General features: G+C 39.6%; 2 protein-coding genes across 4 annotated transcripts; both read right to left on the bottom strand.

Moving 5' to 3' along the window:
* Positions 1 to 16: 16 nt before the first annotated feature.
* Positions 17 to 4,996, bottom strand: cnppd1 (cyclin Pas1/PHO80 domain containing 1). Its single transcript, XM_067583454.1, has 8 exons — positions 4,820 to 4,996; positions 4,276 to 4,378; positions 3,752 to 3,833; positions 3,190 to 3,310; positions 2,869 to 2,997; positions 2,719 to 2,780; positions 2,427 to 2,544; positions 17 to 2,190 (listed from the first exon to the last, which is right to left on the bottom strand). Exons 1-8 carry the CDS (start codon positions 4,880 to 4,882, stop codon positions 1,540 to 1,542), a joined length of 1,329 nt encoding a protein of 442 aa, XP_067439555.1. The 5' UTR covers positions 4,883 to 4,996; the 3' UTR covers positions 17 to 1,539.
* A 613-nt stretch (positions 4,997 to 5,609) lies between these two features.
* On the bottom strand, positions 5,610 to 15,043 carry abcb6a (ATP binding cassette subfamily B member 6 (LAN blood group) a). Of its 3 annotated transcripts, XR_010926046.1 has the most exons (21): positions 14,714 to 15,043; positions 13,699 to 14,219; positions 12,469 to 12,609; positions 12,118 to 12,307; positions 11,574 to 11,666; positions 11,274 to 11,466; positions 10,987 to 11,108; positions 10,723 to 10,832; positions 10,571 to 10,636; positions 9,911 to 10,036; positions 9,678 to 9,754; positions 9,389 to 9,452; positions 9,218 to 9,303; positions 9,046 to 9,103; positions 8,819 to 8,923; positions 8,268 to 8,442; positions 8,035 to 8,147; positions 7,738 to 7,832; positions 7,569 to 7,637; positions 6,747 to 7,475; positions 5,610 to 6,716 (listed from the first exon to the last, which is right to left on the bottom strand). XR_010926046.1 is itself a non-coding variant. In XM_067583451.1 (20 exons), the coding sequence occupies exons 2-20, from the start codon at positions 14,209 to 14,211 to the stop codon at positions 7,316 to 7,318; spliced, it is 2,556 nt and encodes an 851-aa protein (XP_067439552.1). In that variant the 5' UTR covers positions 14,212 to 14,219; positions 14,714 to 15,043; the 3' UTR covers positions 5,610 to 7,315. The 3 variants fall into 3 exon arrangements, 2 of the variants coding, with proteins under 2 accessions (XP_067439552.1, XP_067439554.1); XM_067583451.1 differs by having other exon boundaries at positions 5,610 to 7,475; XM_067583453.1 differs by having other exon boundaries at positions 5,610 to 7,475; positions 14,923 to 15,038.
* Positions 15,044 to 16,040: the final 997 nt, after the last annotated feature.

The following is a 16,040-nucleotide window of genomic DNA, read 5'->3' as shown; positions in this document are numbered from 1 at the left end:
GATAGTAATTGACAAATTTGGTAAAGAAATGCGTTCTTTATTAATTCTGGGTTTTTCTACACACTTTTTACAATATTTGCATTTTACACCATGTACAAAATTAAAAGACCTCGTGCTTCAAAGTGTATCAAATTCAAATGCTCAGAGCAATTTGTCAAAGGTTCAATTACAAAGTAAATGTCCCAGGGACCATGTTGCCTTTATTAGAAACAAGGCAATGTAAAACTGTGTACATAGCATCAAAATGAATCAATGCTTAACAAATTTCACTGGTGTTTAAATGATATACTGGACAATGCAGTAATGATGGAGTGAAATGTCCTGTTGCTATGGAAATGGAGTCAAATGTGCAAATTCCAGACCACATCACCTAAGAAAGACTGCTGTTAGCCTTTAACGTGTTACATATTAGAGCAAGTGCCATTATATTCAAAATATTCACTTCAGAAACACCAACCAGAAACCAAATAGAAATGGCATGAAACCCCAGGAGCCCGTCTCTTTGATAGAAACCCTTCTTCCCCTAGGAGAATGGGAAACTTAGAGGTAAATCTCTTAAATTTGTTAAAATATTACCCTGTTGTAGAAAATTGGCTTTAAGGTTATGTGTCTTCCTGTTGCCACATAAAAAAGTGTGAATCTTTGAGTACAAAAAGAAAATGAGACAATAAATGTTACCTAAAAATGGCCAGAGTCGATTTTCTGATGTCACTGTGGCTGATGAAAGTTACACTGAGGTATGGAGAATTGTCTACTGACATGTCCTTTCTGTGACGCTTTCTCCTAAATAAATAGTGGAAAGTTTACAAGGACATGAGACAATTTGTTCTTCATATAGTAACAAAAACTATCCGGTGTACAATATCAGTGCTTGCAGCATATGTATGACCAGTTTCTGATGTAAACCTGCATGCAAATATGAAAAATGTGTGTTAACAAAAGCTAATATGGATAAGCTAACTTAGACAAAGTAAACTGGTTAAGTCCCTTCTTCTTACAGAGCGCCATCATTTTTAAAAAAAAACTCAACTTTCAGTTATACTGTGAAACCTCCGCATACCTTCATCAACCTGCCAAGTAGCAAGCAGCTTTAATATTACAACTGTAATATAATAACTCAGAACGCACTAATCTCAAAGGCCCTACATCACCATCCGATAGGTCTGAACTTTCAAACAATAACGAATGTGGGTAGCAAAACAGTTTGGTTGCAGCCAAGGAAAACATATCAAATTATCTTCAAATTACTTAACGTGATCATCTCTGCAGTAAAAGCATGTTGCAGAGCATTAACTGAACGCTATGGCATTTTACTTATGGCAAATGTATTCTGCGATAGTGAACTATAAGTGAACTTCCACCCTGTGCTGTTTTCAGACTCTCGCCATGTCTGAAATGGAGTACTCCTGCCTTTGCACCTGTTATTCTAGATCTGGAAAAGTAAACAAAACATGACTTGATGCAGTTGATGAGTCATGAAAACAATGCTGGTTTCATTTCCAGAGTCCATCACTACAGGTTGGCAGCAGTGGCCGGTCTCTAGCCAGGCATGAGCAGAGCTTGGGTTTTGTCGACAGGTAACAGAGACTCTGGATGGCAGGGTCCCAGCTTTACAGGAGGAAATACCCCCCCCAGGCGAGAGTTCAGACTCCTGTCCGCGCCTTCAAAGAGGCTGGAGGCCGGCCATGCTGCATGACGCTGATGGTTATCAAGGGGCCCGTGAGCGAAGGGGGTGGAGGTGTTTCTAAGCCCGCACTGAAGTGGAGGGAGGAATGCAAGACAGCCAGGACAGAAGAAGGAGGCAGTAGACCAGGTTTGGGGACTTTCCATCTCAGATTTTGTTTCGGGATGTATGTGACCCATTGAGGCAAGGAGGGAGCCCCAGAGACACAATATGGATGTCTGTGAGGAAGCCGATGGAGGATTTTGTCTCTGGTCCTGGCTGATTCCGAGTGCACTGGTCTGACGGTTCAGACTCTTATTGGCCAGAATGCAACAGGGGAGGCGTTGGGCTGCAGGAGGAGCTTCTGGGTTTAGGTTGGAGGTCTCAAGTTGGGCTGGGCTGATATCAGCTGGAACTGGAAGCAGGGATTGGCCGCTCCTGGAGAGACTGAGCTGGTGCAGCACAGCGCTGGTGGCAATAAGGCCGGCCACACTGGTCAGGTAGACGAGTCCGAGCATACAGGATACCTGAAAATAAAACAAGGTCAAATTTTATGATGAAACATAATATGATAAAAATCCATAACATTTATGACCTCATTCTCTTTTCTTTTTTTACTTTATGGTCAGATGGTGTTAAGTTATAATGGAGCACATAAACAAAACACATTTAAAAACTATGCCTATGAAAAACTTCACAAGGCCCCTCCTCCCAAACAGAATAATATCCTCTCTGCTCCCTCCAACTCAAATCTCCTCCTCACCTTGGTAAAGTGCTGGTAGATGGCTGTGAGGGCATGGCTCCATGCTGATTGCTCCAGCAGCACACAGAGGTCAGTGTAGGTGAACCAGCCACGTTTCATCCCCTGCCGCTCTGCAATGCTGGGGACACAGAGTACAGAGACTAAAGTCAGAAATTTTTCACACAAAATGATTATGCTGCTACAGTGCTAATAAAAAAAGTATTAGTAAGCCCACTTTTTCTATGCTTTGTTCGGTGGATAAATGTTTCTTATAGATACTGTATTTTAGTATTGTACATAGCTGACTACAGACCTGGTTTCCAGCTGATTCAATATATCGAAGAAGTCATTTGGCTCCGTGAAGAGGCTCCACTCCTACAAGATGTGACAAAATGGTTGGGACAAAGAACTTGAACCAAACATGCCTGCTGGCACACAGTAAGACACACAGACTGCCACTTACAATAGCGTTCAAGAAGTTCATCTCCAGGTTATTGACAGTTTGGACATCCAGCTTGCCTGCTGCTCCCCACTCATCATTGAAAACCTCTTCTTCCTCCCCTTCATCATACAGGTACTTGCTGGCAACCATCTAGATAAGAGATCACTGCGTTTGTCAATGCAATATCATAATACTCACTATCATGTTCATTTCAGAAATCAGAAGTAGAGCCCCAGTCTGGGAATATAAAGAATAAACTCCATTCTGAAATGAACAGTGAACATGCTTGAAAAAAACACTGTGACACATTTAGAATGACCTCTGTATGCTTGAAATACATACCATGGAGATCAGGAAGAGGTCAGAGGAGGAGATCTTTTGTAGGTATTCAGGGTTTCTGTGTCGGAGCCTTTCTATGTAAACTAGAGCCAGCATCATGGCACATGGAGAGATGCAAGCCTCCCTGAAGCAAAAAATTAAATGGTTTCAGTATCTTTATTGGCCAAATATGTTTATGCATACAAGGAATTTGACTCCGGTTTAGTGGCTCTCAATGTATTCATGCACAACACAACAATCTTCAGAAAGATGTACAAGGAATGTCAATCAACAGGTGAAACCGTTTGTTGACTGTAAACAGGATACAAATAGCACAAAGAGGTGAAGAGTTCAAGGAGTGCTGAGATAAATATTAAATGGTAAGAAAAAAAGTGACATGTTACTTTATATACAGTGGGGTCCAAAAGACTTTTGGAGCCCACTGCACATAGGTGGTTATGTACAGTATATACAGTCTATTCGAATATACAGTTATGAATGAAAAATGATCTGGTTTTAAATGCATGACTCTTTCAACAGTGTTATGTTTAGTTTCTGTAAGAATGCATAATCTGTGTGTACAAACCTGGCAACATGAGCAGCATACTTCTTGTGGAGTTTTCGTATTGGACTTGGTGCAGACTTCTGGAAGATCTCGACGGCAATATCTGGAATTCCACAAAGTGGAGAGACATAAGTGGACTCCCATGTGATTGCATTTATTTACTAAAGTTTGCTAGTTAACTCTGAACATCTTCCACATAAATGACTGGCACAACTTTTATTTTATTTTTTATACTCTTTGTTTGCTAATCGTGATCCCATACAATTCCCCCACCCCATGATCCCAACATCCCAAAGTAAGAAAGAAAAACAAGGACTAAGTGGAGAAAGGGGAAAAAAAAGACATAAACAAGTGGCGCAACAACAGTAGTACTACATTTTTATTAAAAAGTTAAGTAATGACACAATTAAAGATAGGCTGGCACAACTTTTAGATTGTTTAATCCAATAAGAAAATCCTCTTTTCTTTGACTTGTAAGTAAAAACAAACATCCTGTATTTCTTATGAATGTGTGTCTGTTTACCATTTTAAAACATGTATCTCACCTGTGACAGGGCAGGAGAGGGCATCTAAAGAAACGTCTTTATCCAGGCCATAATACAGTCGCTTTCTCACTCTCTCAGTCAACTTCTGGTGTCCAGGAAGAAACTGTAAACAGGAACAGCTGTATTAATAGTTTGACTGAAGCTAGCTACAAACAAAGCACTATATTCAGCACTGCCTTTTTCTAGCAGAGTTACGTTACGCCAACTAACAAATGCACCATCAACACCGAATAGACTGTTGACCACAATCATACTGTATAATGTTAGCTAGCTGTATACGCTAACTTAGGCCTTTCGATGGCGTCGTAAAGTGAGCGTTTTTAACATTAATACTAGCTTATAAACGTCACTGGCGTTAACTATAAGTGCTTGTTAACTTTTTTGTTTAATTTTTTTAGCTTTGGTGTGAAACGCTTCGCAATGTAACTTTCGCCCTAAACGGGAACACAATGTTAACTAACGTCAGCTAGCAGGCTAATCCGCCTAGCGTTGGCTTAGCTTCCGTAGTTTGTTGACCTGGCGGGATGTTAGCTTAACAACGTACCGTGAACTCCTGGAAGTCCGAAAACTGAATAGTATTTTCGTTAAATAAAGCGTCGAAATCCATATCTACTTTAGATTAAACATTAGTCAGCCGAGTGTTGAAAAGACGACTGCTGCCTGGCCTGGAAGAGCTCAATTAGCAACACGCCCTGACCGGGACCTTTACGTTCTCTAGGATGGAGACGGAACTTTCTGCGAAGACCCGCCCTACTCTGCCTCTGATTGGCTCTTACCCTGATCCATCTCACTCCTCATGCCCAAATCTAACTAACCTTACCAACGAAGGAAATGAGTACTAGCCAATGAAAGGCAGAGTAAGGCAGTGTATTGCTGGTCTTTCCGACACTATCCTAGGATTTTTTTTGTTTTTTTTGCACCAGGACAGTAATGACTGAAGCCTCCAGATATTTGTCTCCTTTCAGACATATGCGGAACAGTTACACAACAGTTGTTGACGTAAAGAAAGTATTTTTAACTTATATTATGTTTCTAGTTTAAAAGTTTTATTCATACAAATGTTGGGCCACACTGAGAGAAAGTATTAATTTTTTTGAGATTACGGGAATAAAGTCTTAATATTACAAGAATAAAGTTGTACTTGTAAGGTTCAAGAAAGAAAAAAAACAAGAAATAAACAAGTGATGGCAACAACAGTAGTAGTAATAAAGAAATGTACTTAACCATGCAGCTCTCACTATTCTTCACGCTTACTTTAATTCAATCAATTAACACATTATTTAAAACAAAATATTTGATATGGGCCTCATGCAAGAACATTCAAAGACACAAACTGTCAAAAAATCTTTATGTGAATCAAAGTTAATCACTAGGTAGCCACACACTCCTTACTGCCATTTACATCAAGCCATTACAGCACACACACATGTTGCTGTTGGCATGAACAACCATCACTTATCATGTCAGACTGCTGCTTTGACAGAAAGATGCGGTGCAATGTTTTTGTTCAATCATTGGAACACCACAAAGTACAAAACTAATGTGATAGAATAATAATAACATGATTTTATATAAACTGGACTGGTATTTTTATTTTACAGACTGGCACATCTGGAAACACCTTTATTGTTTATAAGTCAAGACAAAACAGAATATTTACAAAATGTAATAATAATGAACAATACCATTTGTGAGGTAGATTTAAGAAATAAAATTACAGGCAAATTTAGAAATTTTGTATATATACTTATGAATACATTTGGTGAGAATACTGGTCAGTATTACTGCATGGGCTATTTAGTTTGATGGTATACTTTTGTTCATGCCAGACATTTAACATGTTATAGCAGCAAAACCACAGATCTATGACTTTAATAACGGCTCCTTTATATCCATGTAACAATTTAAAATGTCTCATATGAGAAAGGTCTATTGTCTATAACTGCCAAGGACAGGCAGAGATGGATTTAGGCCATTTGTGTGAAACAGTGTGCCTAAAAAGTCTTAAAAAATTCACACACAATTGTCACATTTTCCCTTAACTTGTGTATTCATTAATTCTTGACAACAATTTAGAACACACGACAATCAGATAATCACACCCCACATTACCTTGATAATCAAATGTATACAGATGCTTACACATTTACTTTAAATAATATCACTTTAAATAACAGCAGAGCTCAGAAACCAACTACTAAAAACGTAGAAAATTAAAACAGTCCCTGACAGCTTGTATACAGACCCAATGTCATTCACATAATATTATTCAGTTTTCAATCATTAGCCTCTCAATTAAACAAGATTCAGTATTGAGGCTCTAATTAGAGTGTTTTATTCCCTCACTTCTCGCAGTGCTCCCTTTCATATCGTTACAATAATGTAAGACTCAGGTCATACATTATTTTAAGCTACAACGGGAAAAGAAAATGCCAGTTCAGCTACAACGGAAAAAGAAAATGCCAGTTCACAGACAATCAGACAGCTTAAACTAACAAAAGTTTAATTAAAAAAATATAAAGACAAACAACATTAAAAACGTGGCAGAGGTCATTCTAATAATAATAATAATAATATTCCAACAAGTTCAGGTTCTACAAATTTAAGCACTCAGGGTGTCGCCCTGTGAAGCCATGACTCAGCATGTTTTCAGTCTTCAGTCTTATAATGAAGTTATTAAAAAAAAAAAACCCACCATAAGTATCTGCATCTGTTTTTTACACTATTACATGCTTTGTAATAGTTTGACATTTTTGCTCCTGTTCCTACATAAAAACCTTGGGTATAACTTAGTGGAAAAGACTGTCTTTATCTGTGTGTCTACATTTAAACACTTCAGGAGTGTTTGTTCTTCCTTGTTTTAAGGCAGTGTCTCTTGTCTCCATGACCTCTCATTGCACATTCAGTTGCAAAACTAAAAATATGTAACACTTTCACCTAGCTGAGTGTTCCATGATGTTGAAATTATCTATCAACTTTAAAAAGGGTAGGGGAATTAAAAATGTAGAGTTCTCTTACAAAACAAAACAAAAATAAACATTCAGTGGCCGTGGTGGCCTGAAGAGGATGATGGCGGCTGCAGCTTCTCAGACTTGCGGTCTTTGGCTTCTGTGTCTGACGAGGAATCCACATCCTGGGCCTGCTGTTGCTTCATCCACATGTCTGCATACATGCCTCCCTTGAGCAGCAATTCGTCATGTCTTGGATGGAGAAAAAGTGAGTTACTTACAGTTCAGTGAACAACTTTTAAATGGTCGTCAGTATGTAATTCAGAGCAATAGGCACACACTTACCGTCCTCGCTCAGCAATCCGACCCTCACTGATAAGCAGAATCTGGTCTGCTCCGATGATGGTAGACAACCTATTATATAAACAAAAAGGGACACAACTCATCAAAACAAAATCCCAGATTTTCTTAAACGAAGGCAAAAGAAAAACTAAAACATTTCAGTATCTTTTACCTGTGAGCTACAACAACTGTTGTACGGTTAGCACAGACTTTAGCCAGTGAGGCCTGGATGTTGCGTTCAGTCTGTGTATCTAATGCAGATGTGGCCTGCGGAGAGACAGCATATTTTAAAATTGGAAATAAAAGCAACAACTTCAGTCATTCAAAGTTGATCAGTAGTGAAACAAGTTAGCTGAGCCCCCATTGATTCGTAAATAACGATATGCAAACAGATCATGAAACGGTGTGACACTTCTAGTCATGTATCTGCTTGCATAGTCAGATACCATTACTCCTTCTTTAATCTCACCTCATCCAGCAGGATAATCTGTGGTGCTTTGAGGATAGTTCTGGCTATAGCCACCCTTTGCTTCTCTCCTCCACTCAGCTTCAGACCTCTTTCACCCACTTGCGTATCATAACCTGCCAGAGAATAATACAAGTAGATGGTAAAAAAGGTTTTTGCAACATAGGAGATCTCACAGTTGCTTTAAAACAAAGTCACAATGCTGAATATCACAGAAGGGTTCATCTATAAATTACCTTCAGGGAATGTCATGATTTTATTGTGGATATCAGCAGCGATGGCAGCCTCCTCCACCTCCTGGTCGCTAGCAGAGATGCGACCGTAACGAATGTTGTCCCGGATGGTGTCGTTGAAAAGTACAGTATCCTGGGGGACCACGCCAATATGAGCTCGTAGAGATGTCTGCTTCACCTGCAGATCCACAGTGAAGACAAAAGTAATCACTCATCCAGAGTGTGCCTTGAAACACAAACAGCTTTATGGAAGGCACTGGGCTTCCCTTGCTCTCGGTAATCTCAAGAGACGCATAAATTGTGGACTAATTCATGTTAATAGCAGTTAGATGATGTCATTAGGACATTAAATGATTTACAGTGCCTTCTAACAGCTAGTGGATCTTACTATTTAGCTTTGGGGCTGCTATATTAAATTATCCAACTGTGTCATTGTCAATATTGTGCTTATTATGTTAAATTTAATTGTTAATGTATCACAGAGACACAGTTTGAACTCTAATTTAATTTATGAAGCTGAGGTTCGTGTGCTGGCTCTGGTGCCAAACACTTACTTTCGATATATCCTGGCCATCGATGCGAATGCAGCCTCCATGAACGTCATAGAAACGGAAGATAAGTCTAATAATAGTGCTCTTCCCAGACCCTGACGGTCCCACCTGAGGAGATAAACAGGAAAACAGCTGATGGTACAGTCTAAACAAAGAATACTTAAACACAGGTTGTATAAGTGAGCAGAGGGAAAAATCTATTTTGACTTAAATATGTTCCTCAGACTTACCAAGGCAACTGTCTGTCCAGGCAGTACAGTGAAGGAAACATCCTTAAGAATCTCCTTGCTGTAAAACAGTACAGAAATGTAAGTACTGAGTCTTGTATCAATACTTTGGCTTACATCTAGTTAAAAACTTTTAATATTTCTAACCAGGCTATCAAAACAAATGCCAACCAACCCATTAGTGTAGCTGAAGTAAACATTCTCAAACTCCACTTTTCCTAGTTTGTAGAGAAGATTCCCTGCATTTACTTCATCTTTCACCTACATGAGGGAACAAAGACAGCAAATTTAAAAATAGTGGATCATAATACAGCACAGATCAAACGTCGTTCAGTTTCAAATATACCTCTTCCTCCTCTTCAAAAAGTTTGAACATGCTTTCCATGTCAATGAACGAATTCTGGATCATTCTGCAATAAAAACAAGAGTCAACAGTTAGTAACAAAAACAAGAGTCAATCAGAAGCACAGAACTTGTGTTGAAAGTAAGTTCTTCCAGAGCTGAGGCCAATTTAGGTCAAAACATAAACTTGAACAGCTGTTCACTCAGTAATGATTCAGGCTCATTCTCAATTTCTAACTGAACCACAATTAAGAGCGTTTAAGGCAATTTCAGCTGTTTCTGCCTCTTCTTACCTGTAGTAGGTACCAAACCAGTTGAGGGGGGTGTACAACTGGATGATGTAAGTACCAAAGAGAACAAAATCTCCAACCTAGGATAAGAGGATTTTTTTTTTTTAAATGATCAAACTGAATGGTACACTTCAAACCAGAATTCTTATTCTTGAACATTAGCAATTTCATGTCAGCATATTTTGGATTATGTGTAATGATAACGTCATGAAATGACATGACGTTGTGATCAGTACCTGAAACTTTCCTTCAGTCACAAAGTAGGCACAGAGCAGGGAGCCGGCCAGCAGGCCTGATCCGATGATGAGGTTCTGTGTTTGGTTGAGGAAGGCCAAGGACGCCTGGGTCTTCCACTCTGACACCTAGAGTAGAGGGTCAGCAGAGCCATTAGACACAGAAGCCATATTACCAAAACAAAAACATACCCCGGTCCAAGTCTTCACGGTCTGCTTAATGCAGACAAGAAGTTCTTTATTCCAGCTCCCAGTGAGCTATCACGATGAACAGGGAATGTATTTTCTTGCTGGAATCAACTGTGTTATTTTCGTGTTTTTATTATTTTCTTTGTTTTGAAACTAAAGCTGACATAAATAATCATCTCTCCTGGAGGGTTTGGCCATCTGCTGCTGGTCAACTTGCTAATTTGCTTCCACACAGCATCTTGTGCAGCTTGGCACGGATGGCAATCTTAAAGGCAGCGATAACTGGACAGACGGTATGTGTAGTGTTCCTACAGGTTTGTTTTGATTGATGCAGAATAACACATTCTGCTAGTGGCAAGGATTGCATTCAGTATTCTGCTAAACTAAAACAGCAGATGAAGATGCAGGCACTGTTTAGGCTAGATTTGTAACTGCTTAATTGGTTATTATCATAAATAAACACCTGTGACTTACCTGATATTTTAAGATGGCATCCTCAAAACGGCCGACCTCATAGTTCTCTGCATTGTAGTATTTTACCTATTTAACAGACAAAAAACACAATAAAGTTTGACATCTTAAGATGTCTTGATGAATCACAACAGACGACAAAAAGTTTAACGTACCGTCTCAAAGTTCAACAAAGAGTCCACAGCCTTGGACTTGGCATTGTTGTCCTGCTGATTCATGTCTCGTCTGTACTTGGTTCTCCATTCAGTGATGATGATGGTCAGAGCTGGTGGACATACAGTATCAGCAGGCAATCAGAACATTTTATCTGTGGCTATGTTCAACTTTTTAAATTATTAATTAAACTCAGTTGAACTTAGTACTTAGTGTGTAGTATCACAGGTGGTATTACAGAAATGTGTTCGATGTGCGCTACTTACTGAGGTACAGGGCCATGCAGACGAAGACAATAAGACCAAACCACGCATTGAAATAGGTGATGAAGTAAATGATGGAAATGACAATGTCAGCGATGGTTGGGAAGATGCTGAACACTATATAGCTGCGGGAAAATACAGATAGTTTAGTAAATATCCTCTTCAAATTAAAATAAGAGAATGAAATTCCACAAGCTGCCAGATTGTGTAGCTGAGTTTTTGTTAAAAAGTCCACCACTCATTCATTATTCTGATATTTATTACTTCAATCACATTTAGTGCCATCTTACCTGAGCAGGCTGTTGATGGAGGAGGTACCACGGTCGATGCTTCTCAGCACATCACCAGTTTTGCGGCCCAGATGCCAGCGCAGGGAGAGGGAGTGCAGGTGGGCAAACAGACGCACCTGAACCACACGGTTGGTGAACTGCTGCACCCGGATCCACAGGAAGGAGCGCAGGTTACTGACAAACCCTGAGGCACCTGGGAGGAGGCAAAGACAAAAGTGGGGAATGTTATCAATGAGCAGTATCTTTCAGAGCATTTATCTATCACAGAGCCCACTCTCATAGTTCTGTATCTAGACTTACCTGCTCCTCCGCCCTGCATGAGCTTGAGAAAGACATAAATACACACTGTAGTGGCCACAGTATGCCAGCTGCTGCCATCAGTCAGTTCATTCACTGAGAGAGGGAGAAAGACATAAAGGTAAATCAGAATAAAGTCAGAAGGTCAGGTGTTTGAACTAGACATGATATATGAAACAAGAAATGATGATATATGAAATAAGAAATGATATATGAAACAAGAGAACTTCTGAAGGTGTTCTGGCCCTCAGGAGGCTCGAAGCTATCAGGAGAAGGATGTTTCAATTTCATCACATCGTATATCTTGAGGAACAGTGCATGTTGAACTTAAGGAGTCTGTCTACAAGTCCCTATGTGTATTTTCAACAATATTTTTTGGCATGTTTTTATGAGGCTTCTGAGGCTTTTCAACCTTTGGCTTTTAGTTTGTGGCTCAGGCTTGTTGCAACAACATAGATGTGTGAACAGGCCTTCTAACTTTAGAAGCAGCTGTGAAATAAATGAATATTTCAGTCTACTGGGCTCGGTAAAAAGATATGTTATTCACCAATATTTTTGTAGTAAATGGGAACAAAGACATTGATAGCCCTCTCGATTCCCAGCAGCCCCAAACAGAAGAGGACCAGTAGCTGGAGGAAGACGCTGCCCCGGGGCCACATGTACGGTATGAGCAGGCGGATCTTCTTCCAGAAATCCCTCCAAGTAGACTCGTTCTCTTCTGTTCTGCCCAGCAGGCTCTGAGATAGAGAAACATATGATAACAGCACTGGATCGTCTATAACAGCAGAGAACAGGGTATATCTAAGGGGTGAAACTTTGAAATATTGTTGCCAAATAGAGGTCAAAAGATCCTTCAAAAGATGCCTCAGATCGTGGGAACCTTTAAATGCATTAATACCTGTCCGCTGTGTTCTACGTCCCGCTCATCTTCGTTTATCAGTAGCATGTAGGGTCTCCGTGGCAACCCAGGAGCTTTGAGACCAATGAAGAAGAGTAGCCCCGTGCCAATGTAGCGCATCAGCCACAGAGCAAATTGCACCTGAGGGGTTCATAGACAGTTAAAACAGATCAATATGGATGCCACATCAGTTACACAGCATGTGATACTGGACAGATGGAAATTTAATGCTCATAACACAATTGTGTATGAGAAAATTACTACACTGATGACTGCATTAGATATGTCTTTTATTAAAAAGTGAACAAGCCTCTAACGTAATTAGGACATATAATTTACTATCAGAAATAATTCTATTTTTATTCCAGTAAGCTGGAATAGCTGGATTTAGACTGATAATGAGGGACCAAATTGAGCAAAACAGAGGAGTGCTACTGTACAAAACAACATTCTAAGTTAAGGACAGATCACATTATACAAAGAATAATAAAAGACACTTGAAATGCTAACAATTATATAACCACAAGGTTACACCTCCTGCTACTGACTGACTGGGAGGGGCAAGATTTTGTCTTATGATTTCATAGGTTGACAGTGTAGCTCTTGGGATGTGAAAGTCAGACTGGTGCAATGACTCAGCAAAAAACAGTCTGTCTCACACTACCGTAAGCATTATGTATTTCTGCATGCAAGCTTGTCTTCCTTTATTTGCTGGGTGGGTACATTGTTATATTTTAAACAAGACAGGATAAACAGCCTTCATTGCAGTGACCCAAAAGACATATTTATCTTTTTTATAAATAACCAACCATTGGCCCATTAGACTGTTAAAATACACACCACTTACGTTATAAGATATTAACAGAAATGATAGACTTTTATCATAATGCAGAATAAGGGGACTCTGTTTTATAGAATTTTATTATTCTATTTGTGCCTTCTTAGATCAGCACAAGAGAAATAAAGTTGACCACAGATTGACAGGAATGGAGATAAACTTGCTTCAACTTGAAGAAAACTGCTCTAGGTGCAGCATGCAGTATACAATATTTTGACCAAACCCTGTCTAAAAATAGTTCACCACCTACAAACTGTGGTCAGGCATAGTGAGGCTAAAATTATAGACTTGAGTTGTAAGAGTACCCTCAAGCATGTCAGGCATGGCAACATAGATAGTTGATTTTTTTATAAGCTGATTTTAAAAAAAGATCATATATGATCTTCTCTCACCTGTTGTTCGTTGTTATCAAGGCTCCACCACCAGTGAGGACTGTACCATGAGACGAAAGCCAGGTTCTCAGCTGAGAACGCCACAGCCCAGAACAGCAGCAGAGCTGCACTGTGGCCCCTGGTCCGATCCATCACTAGGACCCTGCGTCTCTCCACCCTAAGCAAGGCAGTAGCCCATACCCAGCCCAGTGTAGAGAAGCAGCCATAAAGCACCACATAGCCTGGGAGCTCCCCTCCGCTGGCAACTCGCCACACCATCCCGCTCAAAAACTGGACAAGGAGAAGGACGGAGATGGCCAGCTGGACGCCGTAGAGGCGAGAGCGCGGTATGAACTTGGGTTCCATTGCGGTGCCATACTTCTGAAAGCATATGCAGTGGATGGTGCCGAGGAAGAAAGCGATGGTGAGAAGAACCGAGGGGACCAGTGTGAAGTAGAAGCAGGGGGAGATGCCTTCATCCACCCACGTGTGGGAGATAGAGGCATTGGCTTCACAGTAGCTCTGTACCAGCATGGCTGCAGCTGGAAAGAGACAAATCATTTTTATAGATTTTACAGATGCGGAACCACAGTTTTGTTTATTCTCTTTATGTTATGTTATTAATGCTGTAGCACTTTGAGATTCACTGCAAATGAAATATTATTAAATCTAAATGTAACAGCTTAAACGTCAAGAAGACTGCACACCTTTGACTAAAATAACAATGCAAATGTCACTCTCTTTCAGACTCTCTACACAAACTTGGCAGGCTATTGCTATATTAGGTTTCAGTGACTATTGCTCCAGATTTAGCTGCTGGCTATAAATTTACACCACAACACCCATATGCCACACATTTCCAAAGGGTGTGGGCACAACAGTTTACAGAGACACTTCATATGAATAACAAATATAAAACTGTTGATACACCCTCTCCCACATAATAAACATGAGAAGCTTAAGGGACAACTGGCTAAAGCAATATTAACATGTAGTTTATATGGTCTAAAATACATGTTACCAGTTGAAACATTACCTTATTTGCCAGGCGGTTGCTGCCAACTTCACAGGTACTTGAACGCCGCTTGTCAATAACAGAGGTTACTTCAGGGGAGCTAGCTATAAAACTAACTATTAGCTGTCGGCTATCTTAATCAGCTATACACAGTTTTAACACGAACAAAAACTTACACTGTGACTGAGAAGTGAGAGTACAAGTGGTATATAGCTGTGTGTCTCTCATACCTGCCGTCTACTGTGTGTACTCATGCTGCTAAGGTGGTTGTCCTTGTAGCGTGCATGTTAAACAACAGCTATCCATGTCGATGGTTGGTGCTAGATCGGAGCAGCCGGAAAGAAATTATCGCGAGATTATTAACCCTAGTACTTTACCATAACCTCGCGAGAGTTCGTCCCTCCAGTTTATCAAACCTAGCATCTCCCGTGCATGACTTAGCAATAGGCGCTTAATATTAGTTACACAACAATATTTGACTCATGCTGGACTCATGGCCTGAACCTGAGCGCCCCCCAGAGGATGAAAACAGAGTTGACTCATGAAAAAAAGGGTGCAATATGGGCACAGAACACATGTAAAAAGAAAGAGGAAAAATTCAAATTAAAAAAAAAATACGTAAATGTTATCAGCAAAATGTACTTAATAAAGGTCAAGTAAAATGAAAATACTCTTTGCACAAAATGGCTCCTTTTTACTGATGCATTAACATGTAAGCGACATTTTAATGTTGTCAAACTACTTTATGTACTGCTGGGTAGTTTAATCGATAACAATGCTTCATATTTGACTTGGTGATCATATGTTTTGCATTAAATTTTTAATCTGAAAAGAGGTCCTAAGTAGTACCTGCCAGATAAATGTAGTGGAGTAATAAGAAGGCCTACAGTATTTTCCTCTGAATGGGCAGAAATATGAAGTACTGTAAAATGGAAATGCAGCTACAAAAAGAAGTGTATTACAAGTATCTCAGAATAGTATTTAAATACAGTACTTAAGTAAATGTATTTAGTTATATATAAATATATATAGTTATATAACCAATGAAAATTAAATTCAATCAATTAGCAATTCAATGAAAAAGAGCATTGCTGAACCCAATATGGTCTTATGTAACTTTATAGTTGTGCTCTGCACAATTGCACAGACTCTCTTTAATGACAATATTTGCAGAAATTCATGCACCTTGATCTGTGTCCACCTTAAAAAATCCTCTTTTTCTTGTTTTTGCGTGTGTCCTTTTGTTCATTTCTGCTTTCATTATTTATTTATTTGTCTCTAGTCCTTTTGATATTATTATCTTGTATGGTGGGCCGAGCCACAACAGACAGCATTTCACTGCCGTTAT

Source organism: Thunnus thynnus, chromosome 24 (genome assembly GCF_963924715.1).
Source record: "Thunnus thynnus chromosome 24, fThuThy2.1, whole genome shotgun sequence".
Classification (NCBI taxonomy): domain Eukaryota; kingdom Metazoa; phylum Chordata; class Actinopteri; order Scombriformes; family Scombridae; genus Thunnus; species Thunnus thynnus.
The sequence above is the reverse complement of the archived record's forward strand: the minus strand, read 5'-3'. Positions and strand labels throughout refer to the sequence as shown.